The sequence below is a fragment of the Seriola dumerili genome, unplaced genomic scaffold, assembly GCF_002260705.1.
Source record: "Seriola dumerili isolate Sdu_G_001 unplaced genomic scaffold, Sdu_1.0 BDQW01000091.1, whole genome shotgun sequence".
NCBI classification, from domain to species: Eukaryota; Metazoa; Chordata; class Actinopteri; order Carangiformes; family Carangidae; genus Seriola; species Seriola dumerili.
The window spans coordinates 5,207,821-5,229,050 of NW_019174346.1; the positions used below are offsets into that span (position 1 = coordinate 5,207,821).

Sequence of the window (21,230 nt, forward strand, 5' to 3'; positions counted from 1 at the left end):
CTTAATTTGTTGTGGACTTCAGAGGAAGATGGCTGATGTAGTTGTCATGCTGGGTAATACGACCTCCTGCTAAACCCCCGTCTTGTGATATAAAACCATGGAGGCAATTTAACAGGCAGGACATGTGAGGCTCAGGCAGAAGCTTCAGAATGGCAGCTCGGAAGGTCTTCAATTAATAAACCAGTTCAGGGAGGAAGTTCTTTATAAAGCTTAAAATTATATGAATACACACTTTACACCTGTGGAAAGATTTAGAATGAATCTTTATGAGCTGCTGGAGTCACTTATAGAGGTGACATTTTAAATCCTCATCGGCTTCATTAAAGAAGAGATTCGCCCTCAGACAGTCTTAAACTAATGGATTTAATCAACCTGTTCAGCACATTTTGTAAATCATGGTTGTAATTCACTTTTACCCACTGTGGTATATAAAAGACAAGTATGTGAAAATACTAAACCAGACAAGACTATTCTTACACCACTTGTGCTGTATTGCAGTGCTGTGTTGTGCTCTGGCGTCACCTAAAGGAGGCGCTAAGATGTTTTGGGCTGCTGCTCAAGTGAAGACATGCTGTCCTGGCTCCTATAAAGTAGCCATCAATGTTCATCAGCTTCTCCATCTATTGTTTTTCTATTTTTCGTCTAAGATACATTCCCGACAATATTCTGTGAGATACAACACCCACTGTCACTCAGCCCTGCTCTGTCATTGCCTACATTTCCCAGAACGCTCTTTGAAAGCTACCGCATAAAGGGCAGTGATCAAGGCCTGTCGCTATGCAACAAAGTATTTCATACCAACAGGAAATGCTGCCACTTCAACTTAACAAAAGATTTTTCAAAAAAGTTAGAATCATTATTTTTTTCTTAGGATTCATCACTATCCACTATTAGTTTTAACAACCTGGAGAGGCTCCTCCACTTCCTGTTTGCACTTCATATCCATCAGCAGCACACTCAAAAATCTGACTGTTTGAAGTGTACTTTATTTTGTCTCTGTTCCACAGAGAACACACTGCAGAATTAGCATGTTGTATGGATTTGACACACACCGGTTCAATTAATAATAAAGCCCCATGTAATACAACGCGTCTCTAGTTCCATTGTATTCTGGTGTTTTGAGGCTTTGGTGGTGGTGAAACTAATTTCTCAGCTTCTTCTTTTGCCGTTTCTTCTGACACAAAAATTACTTGAAGTTAAGACTCCTGATCCAGGCGACTTCTAACCTTGTAAAATACTTGTAATAGGTGAAATGGTGTCTTAACCTATTCATTTTCCAATTTCTTCAAGTTTACAGCGGGCTGGAGAAATTATTAGTGGCAAGAAAAACCACCACCAAATAAGAGAAAAGGTCCAGAAATGCAAGATGAATCAACGTTAAAGGTTTCTGTGTAAATGAAGCTTTAGACCATAAAATGCTTGGGTCCTATAAAGATGTCAGGTTAATCTGGTCGTAACAGAGAGGCAGATTCCAATTTGCACTCGAACAGAAATTTAAGTCTCCACACAGCAGGCTGGTGTTGGCTGCAAGGGCCTGAGATGAAAGTTAAAGGAGGAGGATGGATTAGAGAGCGACACAACTCTTTACAACACCGCCACCTGCAGGCGGGACAGCTACACAGTCACAGAGGGTGAACACTCAATGATCCGAACGACCAACATCAGAAATGGCCGAGACACTGCCGACAACCTTCAGGGCGTCTCTCACCGCGATCACGGAGAATCTAGGGCGAGGTGCTCTGGGTCTCCTGACGACATTCAAGACCCAACGAACAGCCAGAGCGCAGACACCTGCTCTCCGCGCCTCCCCTTCACCTCCACAACATCATCAGTCACTCATGTCAAACCCGTGGAGGACACTTTGGGGAACAGCCATTTTATTAATCAAATTTGAACTTTGTGTTAGTTTCTCTTTATTCCAGTGCCACCATGGTGAACACTCATGTTAAAAATAAAAAGTGACATTTTTTTTTTCTTGTTAAAATGTATAATCATAATGAAGACAGTTAATCATAGAAACTAATCATAGAAACTGACATAATGACCTCACAGCATTTTGGATCAAACTTTTCTCCCTTCAGGCTAACTCAAAGAAACAGAAAGAACAGAAATGGGCCAGGGCAGACAGGAACAAAAACAGCTTCTTACGTATATCCACATTTTTTTTTTTAGATATTTCCCATAGACATTATAGGTTTGGTTTGAAGGGGGGATTCTGCTGGATTGTCTCACGTTTTTTTTTCCCTGTAGAGAAGAATCACTGCAATGCAGCAACAGTAAATCTACTGAGGACAGTGAGAGCCTTGAAGACTCTACCTAGTGCACTGAGAGTAGGGGGATCTATCTGGACACACTTGAGTTGGGGTGTTGTGAAGTGCAAACCATTAGTTCTCTAAACCCTCCCTGTTCTAGCTAACATCATTTACCACCCTGGCAAACAAGCAGTGGTAAACTACACCTGAATACATAGCTGGAGTGTGTCCGGCCCTGTAAGTATACTCACAACATAGTTATTTTTCATCATTACAGTACAGTATAGAGCAATAGTTTTCATATACTTTTCATATCTTTTTTCATATTGCACCATCAGAGAATGGGACACAGAGAAAGATCAACAGAGACTCCATTTCCTAATTAAAACGAGATATGTGCAAACATGACTAAGGACTTTATTAACCAAATCAATTCTTCCCTGTAATATCCACAAATAAAAGTGATTTCTCTTTTTATATATATATTTATAGTAATAAGAATAATAAATCTTCACATTGGATCATTTCATAGTGTGACAAAATGCTCGACTGGGCTGTCCAGCCACGATCGTAATCCTCATTGTCTTTTAATTGGTCAGTCCCCATGCATCCATAGGAAATAGATTTTTTTTTTTCTTCAAAAAAAGTAACAATTGGAGAGCAGCTGAAAAGTTTGGACTGGTGTCAATTGCTTTCATTCCAAGATTTCTCCCAAGTTTCATTCAATGTTTCAGAAGGATATTCCATAGGAAAAAAATGACTCCAAATCGTCATCTTCCACTCCAGAAAAAAAACATGTCCGGGTTCTTATGAAAACATTGTAGTAATGGTGATAATAGATCATTTGGTAATCAATAATTAATGATCATTAATAGCTGACAACTAACAATTAATAATCACTGATTAATTATAAAGAATTAACAAGAATCAAGAATAAATAATGCTCCCTCGTTACTCAATTAGTTTGGCAAAGCTCCGACTGGAGTCATTTCCGATGAGTGAATTTTTTCTCAAGTGAAACAAAAGAAATAAAAAGAAATACAAACAAGAGATAAAAGAAAGTTCTAAAATAAATAAAAGGAGATTAGTAAAAGTGACCCCGCCCTTGGAGGGAGGGGACATATATACAGAACTGCGTGGTGAAAGTCAGTTTACTGCACTTGAGTGTTAAGTCCAGTGTTAGAGTGAGTTTGTAGTCTCGCCCTAGGTGCTCCTGCTGTTATACCAGCGTGTAGGACTTTGCGTAGGGGTTGCTGCTCTGTTTGAGATGTCCTCGCGAGTCCAGCAGGGACTCCTGGGAGGTGCTGAGCTTGGCGGCCTGGGCCAGCTCTGAGCCCTCTCTGTGGGGGAGTGTGGCTGCAGAGCCAGGCTGCCACTGGGCCACTGGGTCCCTGCTGGCCTGAGGGGCCTCTGTGGGCGTTGGGGGCGCCATGCGAGAAGGTCGCTTCAGTGAGCGACTCTTCTGGGGCTCCAGACAGGCCTGACCCATGGCAGCTCTCTCCCCACTAGCTGTCCCCCTGGACGACCCCGAGCAGGACATGCCTCGGTTCAACAGGAAGTCCATGCGCAGGTACGGAGGAAGGTGAACCAGCTCGCCCCCTGCAGGACGACACAGACCATCAGAGTTAAATATGAGAGAACACACATGGACACATGCCTGTCAAACATCACCTCATCACCTTGTCCACAACTTTATTATTATTTATTGTTTATCACTTATTTTTGTCTCTTTGCTATTTCTTGGCTGATGAAAATTCACCTTTGTGAGTTTATCAAAGTAAAACCAATAGAGTTTATTAAGTGTGATCACACAGACACACAGGCTGATTTTTGTGCCTTTGCCCTCCATCCCGTCACTGCTGATTTTATTACACTCACAATATTAAACTAGAATATTTTTCTAAAAATGATTAAGTAATATCACAGCAGAGCAGGCAATTTATGTTAATCCTATCAAGCCTGACTTTCAACAGTATCACATTTACACACGAGGACTGCCACTTGTTAAATGTAGATTTTGCATATTTGTCACTTTTGTCACTTATCAAAATTCAGTTAACACGAATTCCTTCAGCAACCAATGAACGGTATTTACAATAATCTAAATAATGTTTGTTTCAATTGCTTCTCCTGAAAAGAAGATGTTGGATCTGCCACACTGACAGCAGATATGGTTGAGGTCATTTTCTGGCAGCAGCGTCTCATTTAGAGCTGTTATACATGTAGGCACAAGAAATACATTTACAGTTTCAACAGTGCAGCTACAGTTTCCCTCCCTAGACTCTTACTTACCAACGTTTGTAATGAGTTCTCACAAATTTTTTGTTAGTGTTTTGAAATAATCGTTGTCTCATATCGTGGAACGTGCTATTGTTTTTAATTCAGATTGAATTTTTTATTTAATGGCTCCACATTTTCTCTAAAAGACTTGAAACCAAACTGAACTGAGACAATCATCAACTTGAATACATTTTTAACACTTCATTTGGATTCAGTGTCAGAGTTAGAGTCACAGTTAATGGTTGGATGTCAACATTAGACACAAAGTTAAGTTTAGTGATTAGTGTTCTCAGCATCATAATGAGGCTGCTGGGTTTCAGGCAGACAGAACTGTGGTCTTTGAGCAGCGTGGCCTCACCCGGTCTGTGGGCCTTGGGCACGGCCATGTTCATGACCCGGCTGACGTCCTGAGGCTTGGGCGGGGAAGCAGTGAAGCGGCAGATGCCTGATTCGGACGGTGTGCTGGAGGTCAGGCTGTCGGTGTAGTCGTTGGTGCCCGCCGTCATCTGCTCTGAGGAAGTGTCAGAGATGAAGCATTCGGTGATGGTGAATTTGGCGTGGCGCAGCTGCTCCTCCATCTTGGCGTGCTCGTAAGCTCTGGCAAGCTCCTCGTAGGTAGAGGAGGCGCTTTCTGTTGACACCATGCTGCTCCTCGCTCGGTCTGGACGTGGGCCGGAGTTAGTGGAGGGATTAGTGACAAGAGTTAGCGGCAGAATTGTTAAAGTTGTAAAACAGCTGATACAGGTTTGTTGTTAAAGATGAAGAGCGGTGTCATAACGTTATAAAGAAGCTGCATCCAGATGAGCTGCTCACCTGTGTCCTGAGATGGGCTGACGCTGTAGCTGTCACTCTCCTTGTCAACTGAGCCTGCGACTCTGGGTGTGGGCAGCCTCCAGTCAGTGCTGAGAGTGTGAGAGGAGACAGGGGGGTGTGGCCGGTTCAGGGTCCACTGGCTGGCATAGCGGTTGCGGGCAGCCGGGCCGGCTTTGGCTGTGCGGCGGGCGGTAGGGTCTGAGAGTAAGGAGGAGAACGTGCTGTGATTATGCAAATCGCAGGAAGGAAGGTTCGATAAAGTGGAAGTGGTCATGGTCAGGAAGGTAATGGTAACAGAGCCCCTCCACCCAGTATCAATTCTGCAACCTGCAAAAAAAAACTTGACTTCTGGACACAAACAGAGATCTTGCCTGAAATAACTAAAACTCCAGGTCACAGCAAACATGTTACCATGTGACAAATACAGGAGTAATATAAACAGACATGCTGGGGATAAAAAGTGAAAATAAAACCAGATAAACCCTCATGTCATACTTTCTACAATGTTATCAAACATGACACTATGTTTTTTGATGGAAGGAGGCTGAAGGCTCCATGCAAATAATCATTTTGTCAATGTAAAATTTAGATTCTCTGACCTCGTCGCTCACAACAAAGAAACACTAAACTCAACACAGCAGGAAGTGAAGATGATTTCTCGCCCTGAAGTGGAACATAGACTCAGAGGCAACAGGTGGATGCTGGGGTGAAGGCGGGGCTAATGAAATGCTATAAAAACAGCAGCAGTAGAAAACAGCGGCAGAGCTCTCAGGTGAACTGTGAGGCAACAGGCATGCAGCAGAGGAGCGACAGCTGGAGAACACCTCCATGGTGCATTGGATATGTGTTGCAGTGACAGGAGTCTAACATGTGAGTGTACTGACGGCTCGAGTTGACTTCACTTTGTTCTGCACAATCACCAAAACATGCAGCAGTCACTAGCTGTAGAAAAGCCACGTGAAAGGAAAAGTAACAACAGTAAAAACAAAAGTAAAAGCTGCTGGGCAAAGGAGCATGGCTGAGAAAAGAATAGAAAAAAACACAACCACATGTGCATTTTATGTTATGAAGTTAAAAAAAGGAGTCCGTACTGGACTTACTGGTTCCTGGTCTGGCATCGGACACATCGACCAGTGGACCAGTGGCCTGGGACAGGGACTGGTAGTGGACTGTGTGGGTGACTGTGGACGACTTCTGTTTCTGGGTTTCTCCAAAGTCATTATCAGTCAGTAACACAGTGGACCTGTCGTCTGTGGGACAGCAACAAAAACATAACCAGGTTCATTTCCTGTATGAAGTAAAAACTACAAGCTGCTTACTGTACAGCAGGAGTACACAACCAGCAGTGTGCTTACCAACAGTCTCCATGGTGTCTCTCTCCTCTATCAGGAGCTGGGCTCGGGGGATGTCGATGTGCATGCGGAGCGTCTGCTGCTGTTTGTTAATTGGCTCTGCTGGACGTGTGTTTTTACTGAAAAGCACAGAACAAAAACGTGTAAGTTATCAGAAATTTTACCTCTGTTCAGGTGACAGTATTGTGTATTGCGTAATAGCAAAGCAGTGAAGTTGTTTTACCTCATGAGCATCTCAGCCAAACTTTTTGCATCTGGAAAACAAAGAAAAACATCATGTGACTTGTTAAATACTGCGTGCGAGAGAACAGAAGCAAACATCTATCTATATGTGAGAAATAAAGTTGCCCTCATCTCACCTCGGAGCCTCTTCAGCCTCTGCTCCCGCCTCCTCCTCCTCAGCACCAGCAGCCCGATGAAGATTACAACGATGCCCACCAACACACAGGAAATGGTCACCATCATCTTCAAACCTTCGCCGCCCCCTGAGTTGTCCTCACTCACATTGGGTGCCTTCACCAAAGGTGCGATGGTACCTGTGCAGAGGTCACATGTTATGTATTATGACAGACACTGGTGCTTATGAATGACAGGTATCATACTGTATAAAAGCTGATTAAGACCATCAGGAGCTTAAAGCTTAAGTTCAACATCTGTTCCAAGTAATCATGCACAGCGTTCCACCACAAGCCGCTGTTCATATCAGCTCTTGACCTTTTGCCGAACTGGCAGTAAAACCTGGCTCCCATTCTGCCAAACTGCGCTTAAACAAGAAATAAACACATCCTCAGCCTGATTTCTCTCTTCAGCAGCTGTGGGCTGTGATTGAAGGTGGCTGGTCTTCAGAACTGGTGGTGGCAGAGCAATACTGATCTCCCAGGGTGCAATATGAGCTGGCAGTGCTAGCATCCTTTATTTCAAAGGAGATCATGAACTTCTTTCACTCTGGTGGTGGCATTCAGTGAACTTGTGATGCAGGTGTCATAACCAGCAACACACAAACTGGCTGCAGCCACTGGAGTCAGCATGAAATGTGTTTTTTATTAGCCAATTCATCAAGGGAGTCTCAATCTCCTCAAGCCTCAAGCGCTGCCATTAACAGAGAAAGTGATTTATCCTCTTTGCCTCACACTATCACTGTTAGCCAGAGTCAGTATGTTACAGTTACTGAAACTTAGGTCTTTTATCACTGATTGAACTTGTTCAACAGTCAGTGTCAGTGTTCACTTTTCTACTAACTCTGGAGCAGCTGGTGAATCAAACTTTCCCTGCCAGTTTCAGCAGGATATGACAGATATTTCAGTGACTCTGTTCTCTTGAGAGAAATGAGTATATCGTCGGCCTCATCCCATGCCCTCGTGTTAACTCACTTCCATCGTAGCTGAGCGTTGCAAACTTCACTCTCTTCTCAGCGTAGCCGGCGCTGTTGTAGACCTTCATCTGCAGCTCGTACCAGGTGGCCTCCTGCAGGTCGTACAGGATGTAGCTCTTGGTGAGGGAGGTGCGCTGTGCTGTGGTCCACGTGGGCGAGTCCACAGGCCGATACTCCAAGGTGAACGAGGTGATGGGGCATCCACCGTTATTCCAGCCGTTCAGGTTTATCTTGACCCGAGTGGCATTGATGCTAGTGAAGAGCTCCTGTTCTTTAGAGTACTGAGGTTCTGTAGAGGGAGGGGGAGGAAAGCCTCAGTGTGTTAGGTCAGTGAGAACAAACCTTTGAGAAAATAAAAAACACCAAATCTTGGACAATATCTCTGTGTAAAATATCACTTACAATAAGCTGGAAATTGTATTTTAGTAAATCCAAGGACTGACACTGATAAGGGGCTTTTATATTGTATTGTGAACTGGTTAATCTGATAATCAATTATATATCAAACATTTTTATCTAATACTTTTTCTGGAGATACAACTACCAGTATATGATTTATTGTATTGTTTTTACCCATTCAGAGTGACATTATATAATATCTTAAACAATTATTAAACTGCATGTATACTGTGTTTATTACATTATCAGTTGCAACACGAGCCGAGAAAATAATCTGATGGGTATTTGAAGCACAAAATATTACAAACAAATAAATCCTCTGAAAAGTATGATTCACATCTGCACACATCATCCATGTTTAAACATTCAAATTTACATTTCAGACACATGAATACTCCACTTATACAGATTATTGAATAACTGTAATACTGCAATCGACGAAAACATACCTTTCCCATGAGTCTTTGCTTCAATGATCTCACTGATGCGTCCTGGCCCCACTGCATTCTGGGCAGTGAGGGTGAACTTGTACCAGGTGCCACACTTGAGGTTCTCCAGCCGATAGGAGCGCTCACTGGGACTGATGGCAAAGTTGCCCCACTGCTCACTGTTGTCCTCCGAGTACTGCAGGATGTAGCCTGGAGGAGGACACAGGTGAGGCGTTGAATGTGGATCGAGACGGGAGGAAAACAGAAAAAGAAACAAAGCACTGAAAAGAATACACTGTGACGAGTGTCTGACCTCTTATAGAGCTGCCTCCGTTGTCTCCTGGGATCCAGGAGAGGGTTATAGAGGTGGTGGTCGTCTTGGTCACTGTGAGACGAGGCTGGTCAGGTGGAACTGCAAGAAAGAAAACAAACAAAACTCTCAAACGACTTTGATTATGATCAGGAAAACTCTCAGGACTAAAACAGTGTGAACTGAATGGTTCATTTGCATCCCACAGACAGTGACAAGATGTGTAAATGCATTAACTCCCATCCACCGGTGCCGCATCCTCAACATGTCAGCTGTGTGCAGGTGTTTCAGATGAGCACCTGTTATTGAGAACTGGTACAGATGTGCTGTTTGTCCACATGTTGTCTTTCTTACCTTGAACCTGCAGGTTGAGGACGATCTTGTCTGACCCGAAGCTGTTACTGGCCACACAAGTGTAGTTCCCAGAATCCTCTGCTTTCACTGTGCGGATAACAAGGCTGCCATTACTGTGGACACTGCGTCGGCTGTCAATCACAACAGGTGCTGGGGTACCATTGCTGAAACATAGATGAGTTTATAATTAGCTTCATGTTTTCTGTGTTAGTGGTAACTTTGAAAAGACAAAAATAAATAATTTAGTTCATGTTAAAACCACTGTCTGAAACTGTTGTACTCACATCTCCTTGAGCCACTTGATGGTTGGGGATGGATCACCCACTGCTTTACAAGGCAGCACAATGTCCCTCATCCAGGGGGTGGTTACTGTTCTGTTGAAGGTCAGAATCCGAGCTGGAGCTACAAAAGTACACACATGCTTCATCAGGCCACACAGGAGATGCCGCAACAAATAAATGTTGTGTTGTTTTTTAAATGATTTCACAGTTTTTTACTTTTGTTGTCCTCTCTAACCTATAACCTCACTGAGTCAGAGCTACAGGCTCAGGAGGCAGAGTCTGATGGGGGTTCTCCCTCCATCTGAGCAGTGGAGCAGAGAGGAGAGGACATCCATCACCTAGACCTCAGACAAGATGTGCATGTCCTGCTAGGGGCTGTGGGTCCTGCCTCCAGGCACCAGGGGGGCTATCGGCATATGCAATCAGCTTATCAGCTCTCACCAAGCATGTTAATGCTGACAGGGCCAAACACTGGGTTATTTACATGCAGCTGATGCTCCCCTGCCTGTCTTCCAATGAAGAGATACTGGGAACAAATGGATACTTTTTCGTTGGGGAAAACAGGTGAAGCAGGGTGAAGCAGGGTAATCCTTATCAAGAGATCATGCTAGTTTGAACTCACGCTGTGCATTTATGTCCTGGTAAACCCATAAGAATGCATGATGTAATCTATCACACAAACCTGGCTGACTGAACTGACTGTCAGACTTCACCTACCCTCAGCCATGGGCTTGACGGTGATGATTTCACTGGCGTTTCCACGGCCTGCAGCGGTGACGGCCACCACCCATATACTGTACTGCCGGTTCCTGCTCAGGTTGGGGATACGGTAGAAGAACACATCTGGGGCTGCCTCAAACTCACTGCTCACCTGGGTGATGGAAAACATTCAAGACTGTCTCATGTGCTACTGCAGATCATTTTCCATCTTCACTTCATTTTAAAGATGGGTCTGGTGATATTCTGTATTTTTCTTATTATCAACAAATCTCATGAAAAGACCAAAACCAACTATCAATGTACCTCACTAACAAGTACTGTCTCTAAGCAAAGCCAGATATATCATATTTATCTGTGCCATAGATCTCTATTGTCCAAAAACTATTAAAAACACATCAATGAGTTATGTGGTTAATTGTTGGTCAGTCCCACACATACCCTCCTAATGTTCAATAATCAAAGAGTAACCACCCTCTCTGGTTTCACCCCTGAGCACACGGAGCAGTGATATCCCTCTGTACTCACACATCCCATATTTCTGCAGCGCGGTGAGAAGTTAAATCACAGGAGCTCAGCTAAAATAAGATTTTCATCTGGTGTTAAACCTGTGATCATTATTTTGGGGGGCAGTGGAAAAAAGCTGTGAACACAACACTGATATGACATGATATGGCATGACTCATTTAAAACTGATACAGTCACCTTCACATTAGCATTCATTAGGAGCCAAGTGTCTGGCTACCTGGTGAATCTAAGTCCAACATTCACTCTGTTTTTGGTCTCCTCCAGCTCCTGAGGGAACATATCTGTCTCTTTAGCCGCTGAATGTTTTTTGGATGAAAACGATGCTGTGAGCAGTGAGAGTGAATGAAAACAGTAAAGCTGTGAGCCATAAAACCAAAACAATGAGCTGAAGGACATATAAGGGTCCATAGAGCTCTGGGAAACTGCAGAGTTGGGTAATTATTCTCTGTGGTTTGTAAATACAACAGACCCCTTTCTCATTACATACAGTCTATTGATCCATTATATTAATATATTATGTTATATTGATTATTGATGCTTTATGTTTTAACAAATGTTTGCTAAAAAAAAAAAGTCCACCTGTTTTAGGAAAATACTTTACTTTAGTAGCAAATAGCCACAGAGACAAGAGAGACGGACAGAGAGTGAGGAAGTCAGAAACGATTGAGAGACAGACTAACATACTGATGGTTTTAGTCTTTTCATGAGATTTTCTGTTAATTAGAGAAATATAAGCTAATGTGTGTTATGTCCTTTAAATTATGTTAATTAAGTTATATACACTTTATGGCTCAATGATCAGTTGACTCTGATTAGTTTTACTTTAAATTCACCCAATTCAAAATGCAGTGAAACTGCAATGATTATAAAATCATCACAGCAGCCTTTATTCTAAATTCTTTACACATTTAATTCACAAACCTAAATCAAACAATGAACATCTCATTAAATAATTTTTCAGTGTGTTACCGTGGGGTGTGGGTTGGAGCAGAAAACTGTGTATTTCCTGATGATGCCGTTCACTTTGAGAGGAGGAAGCCATGACACAAACACCACTGAGTTGGATGCAGCTGCTGCTTTCACACCTGCCGGAGGACCAGGAACTAAAAGGAAAAGATGATCTAGTTGATATACTTCACACATTAAGACAATACTACTACTCACAGGATTTTTTTATGGTGCTACACTGATTATAAAACAAGACAGCTTATGGACAAATGTCTACAGGACCTTCTGCTTCATGCTAGATTTATATGAGATCATGTTTACCACAGGGATGCATTCATTATCTTAAATATTCTCAATTTAGCAAAAATGACATTTCATTATTTAATGTAATTCCTTGGGACTCTATACTTCAGCATGAGTCTGAGGTTATTTGTAGAACAGCTTAAGTGAGACACAAGTTTGCATTACACATCATCTGATAGCTGCCCTTGTGCCTTTTATTAGGAAAGGTGACATCATTTTCGTACCGTCCTCCTTGGTGCGAGTGTAAATCTGTTCACTGCGAACACCATCTCCAGCTCTGGTGAAAGCCAACACCTGGATGCTGTAGTTGGTGTACTTCTCCAGTCCATCCAGCTCCAGAGAGGGCTTTGAGGTCGTAACGTTCCTGATCTCTCCGAGCTCTGATGGACAGCATGGGGGCGGGGGGGGGAGTACAATGTGTGAGGACAAAAGACCTTATCCAATGCTAGTCTCTTATTGTAAATAATCCAGTGATAAGACAAGCTGACACAGGTCCATACATGTGACTCATATATTATATAGTAAATCACATACATAAAGTAGTTGTCAGGCCCTTGGGTGTCATAGCAGAGCCTTGGTTATAAATTCATATTCAATCACAAAGTTTAAACAACCCTGCATCCCAGGTCTGCTGTGGTGGCGGGCCTTGACTGGCAACCTGCTACCTTGGCTGTTAGGGTTTAAATTATTGATGTCACTGCTCTCTGTACATATTCCTTCTTCATACCGTTTACTCCTCCCTGCTTTCTCGCCTTTCACTTCTCTCCAGAGATTACGAGACCAGCTGCATCGCTTCTTCTGACTTTTAATGAGCAATTAAAACACCTGGAATACCCATCACACAGACATTTTACTACACGGTAAATGCATTTAACGCATGGTTGTGTGTGTATATGTGTGTGTTTGCTTATTCTCTTGATACCAAGACACAAAAATAATAACACTTCTACATCTGAAAGAATCAGACGATGAATCAATCAACAATAAATTCTGCATCTGCAGCTTCTCTGATAAATCAATATATATAATATTGTATTGTATTGTAATACGTAATATAACCCCGAACTCTTATTGTCTGAGCAGTAACAGTGTTTGCAACCACGCTGATTCCAACAACACTGGTGCAACCTGCAGTTACAGAGGGCTTGTATCCCCCTCTGCTGGTGAATGAGATTATATTCTCTCATACTGATGAACTGCACTAGTGTGAGATGGCGTGGTATGGAACAATAAACCATTTAATTTCAAAATGTGCATTGTACATATGAAGGGTTAGGAATTATATATGTATATATCTGCATTCGATATAAGACAAACCATTTACAAATAAAGCATGTAAGTTCAGGTTTGAGCATTCACCCACTGAGCTACAGACTGTTACCATGCAAACTAATCCTGGCTGTCAGGTCCTGAGTGTTCATGCTCTACAGGCAGGCCAACATGATGTGACAGTGCAGGGGTCAAAGGTAATCGTGCTGTCACAACCGATCCTACTGACACAAACACGGCATGTGACAATGGCATGCCATGCTGTCTCACTTCCACAGGACCACGAAGACTTTTGGCCGACAGTAGAGGTTACCTAAATACCCAGAATCCACTGGAAGGAACTATAAGCTACAGCTTACTCATTACCATCAACAGCATTATATTAGTATTTATGCTGCAGTTTGACGCAATAGAGCCGCCAAGGTAAGTCACTATCTCTTGTCTGTTCTGTTTGGCAATCTCCAGTGGTTTTTACATGTACTGGTAGTAAAATAAAGACTGGATGGCTGGTCAGTAAACAAGGTACTTTAAGCCCTTTAGGGAAAATAATAAATCATTTAATATTTTCTATCTTTCCATTTTTTCCATCTAGTATTTTTTACGCAGTAGTTTGGCTGTCTTAGTTGGGTCCTTTTGCATAATTTATGTTGCTCATTTATTCCATTTTACTGAATTTATGTGATGCTTTAAATTCAATATTTTCTTGATGTTTTCTAGCATTTTGGATCATATACATGGTGTGTATCAGACTGTAGAGTCTGACTGGTCCAGCCTGAAAGGAGACTCTTAATCATGCAGATCACAACCACCTGAGTGATGAATGTGATTTTGCCTGTATACGTTGCTCGTTCTGCTTTGTAATGTTGATGATAGCTGGTGAAGGTCGCTTTTATATTGAAACGTTGCTGTGTTGAATTATATTTACTGAAGCCTTTCGTACAGTGTGCAGATCTTTTGTCTGAAATGTGTGTTTAGAAAACCTGCAGTCACAGAGTCTGGTAGTTGTATTCCAAGAACACTTCAGTTCCTGCTGAAAATGTCTTTATTTTTCCTAAATATTTTGATGACAGTTGGAGATTCCTGAGGACTGTGGCTTTTATACCTACTTATGTAAAAGAGTTAATGTTAATGTTTATGTGAACACTAATGCATACACACTGTATTTCTCTATGCCACAGACACAATGAATCTAACAGTTTTGTCTTTGAGTAGTGTCCAGGTGTTAGTGTGTACCTCCATCAGGCAGGTTGGCCCAGTAGATGACCCTGAAGCCCAGCAGGTTGCCGTTCAGAGCGTCTTTGGGAGGGGTCAGCCAGGACAGAGAGATGACCTCTGGAGACGTGGCTGTGGCCTGGACGTTCTCTGGAGGACGACTGGGCACTGAAGGGGACAAACCGGGGACAGAGAGGCTATGAGAACAGTGGAGTTTCAGTAGACACTGCAGGGCTGACAACATGTGGCAGCACCCTCTGATCTCCACTAGGCTGTGATATATCCTCACAAATCCCTCCAAAATTAAACCTCGCTGTCTGTTCCTCAGAGAGCAGCATATTCACAGCTGAAGAATACACAGGGGTAAAGAGAAAATTAAATAAATACATCATTGTATGTTTGTTGCAGTGAACACTTTAAATATAATCTTTTTAAAATTAAATTCAGACTTGTTTTGTTTTTTTTTAATCTATTTTATTATTTATTAATTATTTATTTATTTATCATTATTTAAATTTTACTTTAATGTTTTTCTCATTATTGTTTTATACGGACACGGCGACCTCACTGAGCTTGAAGCAATCTTCCCTCCAGTCTTACCGTCCTCCAGTGTGGTAGCGGCCACCTCTGTGGAGGAGGGCCCTGTCCCGGCGCTGTTGCTGGCTTGCACCACGACTCCATACTGGGTGAACTTCTTCAGGTTGTCCAGCACCAGGCTTTCTGCATTGTCCCCTGTGGTTTCCACGCTGATCACGCTAAACTGGTAGTTTCCACCTGAGCTGTACTCTCTGTAGCCCACTTGGTAGCCTCGGATGGCCCCGTTCTGGAGGTGTTTCTTGGGTGCCTGAGAGAGGAATGGCAGAGATTATGTGAGACAGTGGAGATAAATATCCCTGTATTTTTTTTATAAGACATGACACTGACTTTGCACTCACTGCTGGTATCGTCCTAAGTAAGATAAGGAAAGCTTTAAATTACAATTTTTCCAATAACATGTTCGTAAGTCCAGGGAAGTGCCCTCTTTTCACCTTTGCACCTGACACCTCCTGTTCACACCTGGCAGGCTGGCAGTAAAATGTAATGGGTTATCCAATCACATGCAGAGAGCTCTACAAGCCTGAATACACCCAAAATGCACTGAGGATGAATTCAGATCTGATTGGTCAACGTGTCTGAGATGGCAGCACATACTGGATTGTAGTGTAGCATGAATACAAATACATTCCAGACATACTAAAGTACAGTATGTGAATAACATTATAATCCTTCCAAACACTGTTTTCTTTGTCACTGCCAATAACTCAGTAAAAGAACCAAAGTTGGCATCAGAAATGAGGCAGCACATATGGCAGCCAACAACAATCCTCTTCTGCCGCTGCATGGATGAGAGGAAATATCTCTGTTAAACAGCACTCACAGTTTTCTGTGTTAAAACAGAATGAGGCAAAGTAAAATGTGAGTCTCATGTGAGAAGTATATTCAGATTAATTCAGTATTCCTCACACAATCTGCATTACTCTGCAACACAATATTGAAGGTTTAAACAGGGCCAAAATGCACACAATGGAAAAATAACCATTACATGTAGAAAATGTGTTACCTCACGTAAAGACTGTACACACACATGCTACTCTTTAACCGTTTATTCGGGAACAGCCAACTGAGCAGGAATGCTGTTTGCCTCCAATATCCTGCTTTAAATTCATACAGTAAAACAAAGTCACACCTGGGAGCTGACCAGCACAACAAGCAGCAGCAGGTTAAACGTTTAGTTCAGAGTAATTGATGTTGAGGAGAGAACAGAAGTGATTTACCGTGCAGTTTTAAAAATAGCTATTTTTAGCCACACAAACCAAACCTCAGCACTGTCAGCTCTGATTGTAATTGTCTGGACACAGCTACGTACGTACTCACACACACATTTTTAACCCACAGGGTTGGATTAACTTACCCTCCAAGTGACTCGGATGCTCTGAGAGGAGAGGGCTTCCAGCTGCACGTCCTGAGGTGGTCCATCAGGAGCTGAGATCACATCACCAACACATGCATCTTATTAAACTGTACACATCCAACAGCTGGCTCATAGATTAGAGTGAGTGAGTCTGGCTCTGGCTATTTAAAAAAAAAACATGATGGTTGTATTCATAGGCGGCTGCTCTGTGGGGGGAGATGAACACAGAGGGGTTCAGCCTCAGTCTATTGACCCTAGTGTGACATTTACTACTGAGGCTGCTAATTGAAAAGTTCTGCTTTTAGTGCGGGGTCAGCGTGTGTTCAATAATGCAACAGAGCCAATGGAGCTGATGTCACCAGGCTGGTAATGAATTGGCTCAGCTGGCCCTTTACCTCTTTTTGACTCTTGTCTTTCACTCACAACCTGCACTCACATCTTGCTCACTGTGTTTTTGTTACTCTGATTTGTTGGGTAATAACAAAATTAGATGTTACTCTCATTACCGTAACTGCTAATCGTTTGTGTATTTCAAAATAAGAGTAGAAAGTGATTGTCTGTAACACTTGTGTGTGCAGAACAGACTATGTTTGAGGGTGGTTGCAGAAAGAAAAATATCATGCTCCAACGGTTCATCTTCACCTGCTTCATCAGTGGTGATGGTGAGCTCGTTGCTGGCCTCACTCTTGCCGATCAGGTTCTTGGCAAACATGCGGATGTTGTAGGTGGAGGAGGGGTGCAGGTCGATGATGGTGGCCTGGTTGAGCTGAGGTGAGACATCTTTGGTCTTCTGAGCGGTGTCCCAGGAGGCTGTGGAGGAGAGAGGGTAAGGTTTATTGGGGTTGCTGAAGTCAGGGGAAAGGTCAAACCCAGCTAAGTGCATTAGGACAGGCTATATTACATTTAAGTGCTGAGACAAAGGGAATGCAGAGATCAATTCACCAGCCAAAACACTCGATTTTCAATAAGCTTTGAGATTTTAACCTAATAATTAGTATTCAGTCTGATAAACTATGGTCATACCATCTAATAATGACAGAAAAGAGTTTTCTGTACCTGATTTGTTTTTGCTCTCAATATCGAAGCCTGTGATTGGGCTGTTGCCATCAAAACCCATAGTCCAACGCAAGGCAATGGTCCTGTCCTTCACTTCTCTGATCTCCACCTCTGGGGGGTCCGGGGGTTCTGCAAGGCACATAGTTGACAAAAATGTTGTTATTTCACTCAAACTGCCATTATTTAAGTGAAGGAAGAAAAGTTCTGTTTGCAGTTTATGAAGGTGCATTTGTACCTTGCACTGTGAGCTGTATGATTCCTCTGTCTTCACCAAAGGAGTTGATGGCGTGGCAGGAGAAGAAGCCGGAATCCTCCCTCACCGTAGGCATGATCTGATGGATGCACAGGGATGAGATGAGGTTTACATTGAACTGATGTAAAAGAGAATGTATCAGGTACATGTCCTTTGGTCTATTAGTGATATTGATGTAAAAAAATGTCTTTTTGGATTTTCCTGAAGCATTATTTAGATGAGGTTCAGAGCCGTTTTGGCTGGTGACCCCTTGAATGTAGTAATGACCCTAATTAAGTTTCATTTTATTTCATTTAGTTCAACTAAAGATTGAGTTTTCTTTCTCAGGTTCTTTGATTAGAAGGATTTTTAGAGACCCGAGGAAGTAAAAGCATCCAGCGTTTCAGGAAAAGCTCTTTCTTAAATATCTTTAATTATCTGATTCATCTCGACACCCACTGAGGGGGCATTCTGACCACCAGGTTGGGAGCCACTGATTTAGACTCACAGGAAATTCTTTGCATGTGCTTCACGTATTTAATAAATACGAGCAATCCAATCTATGGTCCCGACTCACATTTTACACATTTTGCGAGTTGCACATGCTCCTACCTGCAGGGTGGAGATGACTTCATCGCCCACCTCCTTGACAGAAACCACATAGCGGCTGGTCTCGGGGTTGATGATGCGTTCCTCTTTCTCCCACCGCACCATGATGGGCTTCTCGCCGTGCGCCGTGCAGCTCATCTTCTTCTCTTCACCCTGCGTGGCCAGCGTGGTGTTGGGGTAGGATGTGATCATGGCTGGGACTGGTGTAAAAATAAGGTGAAGACAAAGAGAAGACGATATGTTGTAAGATTTATTTCACAGGTGAACCTCACAGATGTGTTGAAAGAGCCCCAGCAAAGGACCAAACCAATGACGCCTTCATTTCAAATAATAATTAGTTTAAGATAGTGTTCGATATTATAATTAAATGAAACAATATTAAAAACATTATCATATGAATAAATGGTCAATATATAAATAAACTAATTAATAGTTTTCTTTAATTTCATCATTCTGGTTTTCAATATGACAGTTTTAATTTTATTCCATCATATACATTTTTATTTCAAAATGATCCATTCTTTTTAAAAGCCTTTATTTATCTAATGATGAGATTTTCCTTGGACAATGTCATTTGTCACCAGTCACCGTCCTCTCACCTTTCCACCAATCACGTGTCCTCGGCCTCTTTTAGCAAACTCAACAACTGCTCCCCTACTGTTAGCTACAGTAACAACAACAACAACAACTACAAAGGTAATTCTGACTCAACCAACTACAGGCTGTAAATAAACACAGTAACTAATCTCTCGACAGTGTTAGCAACAGCAGCTAGCTGTTTAATTCCTGAATAATTGCATTAGTCCCTTGAAATCAGAAGACATTAACTCAGAGAAAGACACACAACTCTGAAAAGCATAAACACATTCGTCTTTCTCTCTTGGTTGTTGTTGCTAACAGCAGCTAGCTTGTTTGCTAGTAAGTTGTTGAAGCTGCTGAGGAAGGCAGAGGGCGTATGAGTGGTTGAAAGGTCAGGGGCAGCGACTACATGAAAAAACACTAATAAAACCATAATAAGTGTCATGAAAATGAAAAACACTGTTTATATAATTTTTTGTTTCGTAATGTCATATTTATTCAATATGGAGCACTGGGGCTCCAGTAGTGTTGTTTTATTGTTTAAGCTATGTCTCAGTTTGGTGAACAATCAATAATCAATGATGGCTTGTGGCATTTTAATCACAAGCAAGTTTCCTGCTTTGCTATAATGCAAAAATAATTATTTGTCACTATTTGTAAAATTTAAATGTAAACATTTCTAAAGGTTTTGTAGCAAAATTCAAAACTTTCTTAAATTAGAGACAAAAAGTATCATGAGCATTGTCGATAAACTGTGACTGAACTGTTCTTCCCTTTCATGTTGTGTTGAAAGCAAAAAGCAGCCTTGGTGTGTATCTTGTATCTGAGTGTCCTAAGTGGTACAGTGATGCTCTAACAACACTCTGAAGACACCACAATAAACACACACTAACTATATACATGCCTCATTACACCCACAGTAGAGTGTATAACAATCCCCTGTTCCCAGATGCTCACACACACTCAGACCCACATACACACACACTTTCGTGCATGCACACAAATGTGTGTGCTTGTTCTCCTTTTTTGTCTTTTACACACACACACACACACACACACACACACACACACACACACACACACACACACACACACACACACACACACACACACACACACACACACACACACACACACAGGCACACAAAGCGTGACTCCAGTGATGTGATGGGAAGTGTCAGGCAAGAGGTTGCAAACATTTAAGCCTCATCTCTTATTCACTCTGCAGCCATTTGGGGCTCGGCTGTGGAAAAGAACGCTGATTTATTTTGCATGACAAGTATGAATTTTTTGTGAGACACATTTGGATAAGTGAGGGGGAAAAAATAACTGCTCAGGCTTTATGTAAACGTTATCGTTTTAGAGCACAGCTACTTTCATTTTGCCGTGTAAGTGGCTCAGAGGTGGCACAGAGCGATGTTGTTGACACACTGGCAGAGTGGGATACTGTGCTAGGTGACAAAAAGTGAGGATGGTGAGAAGATCGAGACAGCTCCACCCGTTAGGTGTGTAGAGCCTGTCTGTACTGTAAACATTAAAGCTATTTCAACCTCCAGGATCTGGAGGGGAAACACATTAAAGCTACAGAAACAGTTTTTTTTGTTTCATAGTTCCCATGTCTTTTATACATTACAGCTCAACAGATACTGTTTATTGATAAGATGATACAATAGTCTGATAGTGGCTTAAATGTACAGTAATTACTAATAGTACAGAAGTGCTGCACTGCTGCAATAATCACAAAAACATTATTGGCAATATTGTTGGTGATTAAGTTTTCAAGAGGAAAATATTTGCTCAAAGAAAATAAAAAACAACAAAATATACTGTATATAACAACATTTTGTTTTATATTTGAAAAAAAGGAATAAGTCTGAGCATTATCAGCTGGTGAGGTACAAATGTGAACTGGAATCGACCACTCATCTTAGGTTTGGTTTGCGTGTCTGTGTGTGTGAGTGAGGTGGGGGATGGGGGTGGGGTGG

The 21,230-nt window shown here is 42.1% G+C and overlaps 1 protein-coding gene across 1 annotated transcript in view; it reads right to left on the reverse strand.

Moving 5' to 3' along the window:
- Positions 1-1,904: 1,904 nt before the first annotated feature.
- LOC111222389 (Down syndrome cell adhesion molecule homolog) overlaps positions 1,905-21,230 on the reverse strand; it is a 74,050-nt gene continuing 54,724 nt past the window's right edge. The window contains exons 12-33 of the mRNA XM_022746104.1: positions 18,670-18,866; positions 18,061-18,157; positions 17,826-17,954; positions 17,412-17,579; positions 16,770-16,840; positions 15,419-15,662; positions 14,840-14,986; positions 12,562-12,717; positions 12,056-12,189; positions 10,559-10,712; positions 9,845-9,962; positions 9,561-9,724; positions 9,210-9,308; positions 8,918-9,106; positions 8,068-8,358; positions 7,057-7,233; positions 6,921-6,951; positions 6,701-6,816; positions 6,446-6,595; positions 5,346-5,543; positions 4,891-5,193; positions 1,905-3,851 (exon numbers count right to left, since the gene is read on the reverse strand). Coding sequence (XP_022601825.1) covers positions 3,472-3,851; positions 4,891-5,193; positions 5,346-5,543; positions 6,446-6,595; positions 6,701-6,816; positions 6,921-6,951; positions 7,057-7,233; positions 8,068-8,358; positions 8,918-9,106; positions 9,210-9,308; positions 9,561-9,724; positions 9,845-9,962; positions 10,559-10,712; positions 12,056-12,189; positions 12,562-12,717; positions 14,840-14,986; positions 15,419-15,662; positions 16,770-16,840; positions 17,412-17,579; positions 17,826-17,954; positions 18,061-18,157; positions 18,670-18,866 — 3,713 coding nt within the window. The 3' untranslated portion in view covers positions 1,905-3,471. The remainder of the gene's footprint in view (positions 3,852-4,890; positions 5,194-5,345; positions 5,544-6,445; positions 6,596-6,700; positions 6,817-6,920; positions 6,952-7,056; positions 7,234-8,067; positions 8,359-8,917; positions 9,107-9,209; positions 9,309-9,560; positions 9,725-9,844; positions 9,963-10,558; positions 10,713-12,055; positions 12,190-12,561; positions 12,718-14,839; positions 14,987-15,418; positions 15,663-16,769; positions 16,841-17,411; positions 17,580-17,825; positions 17,955-18,060; positions 18,158-18,669; positions 18,867-21,230) is intronic.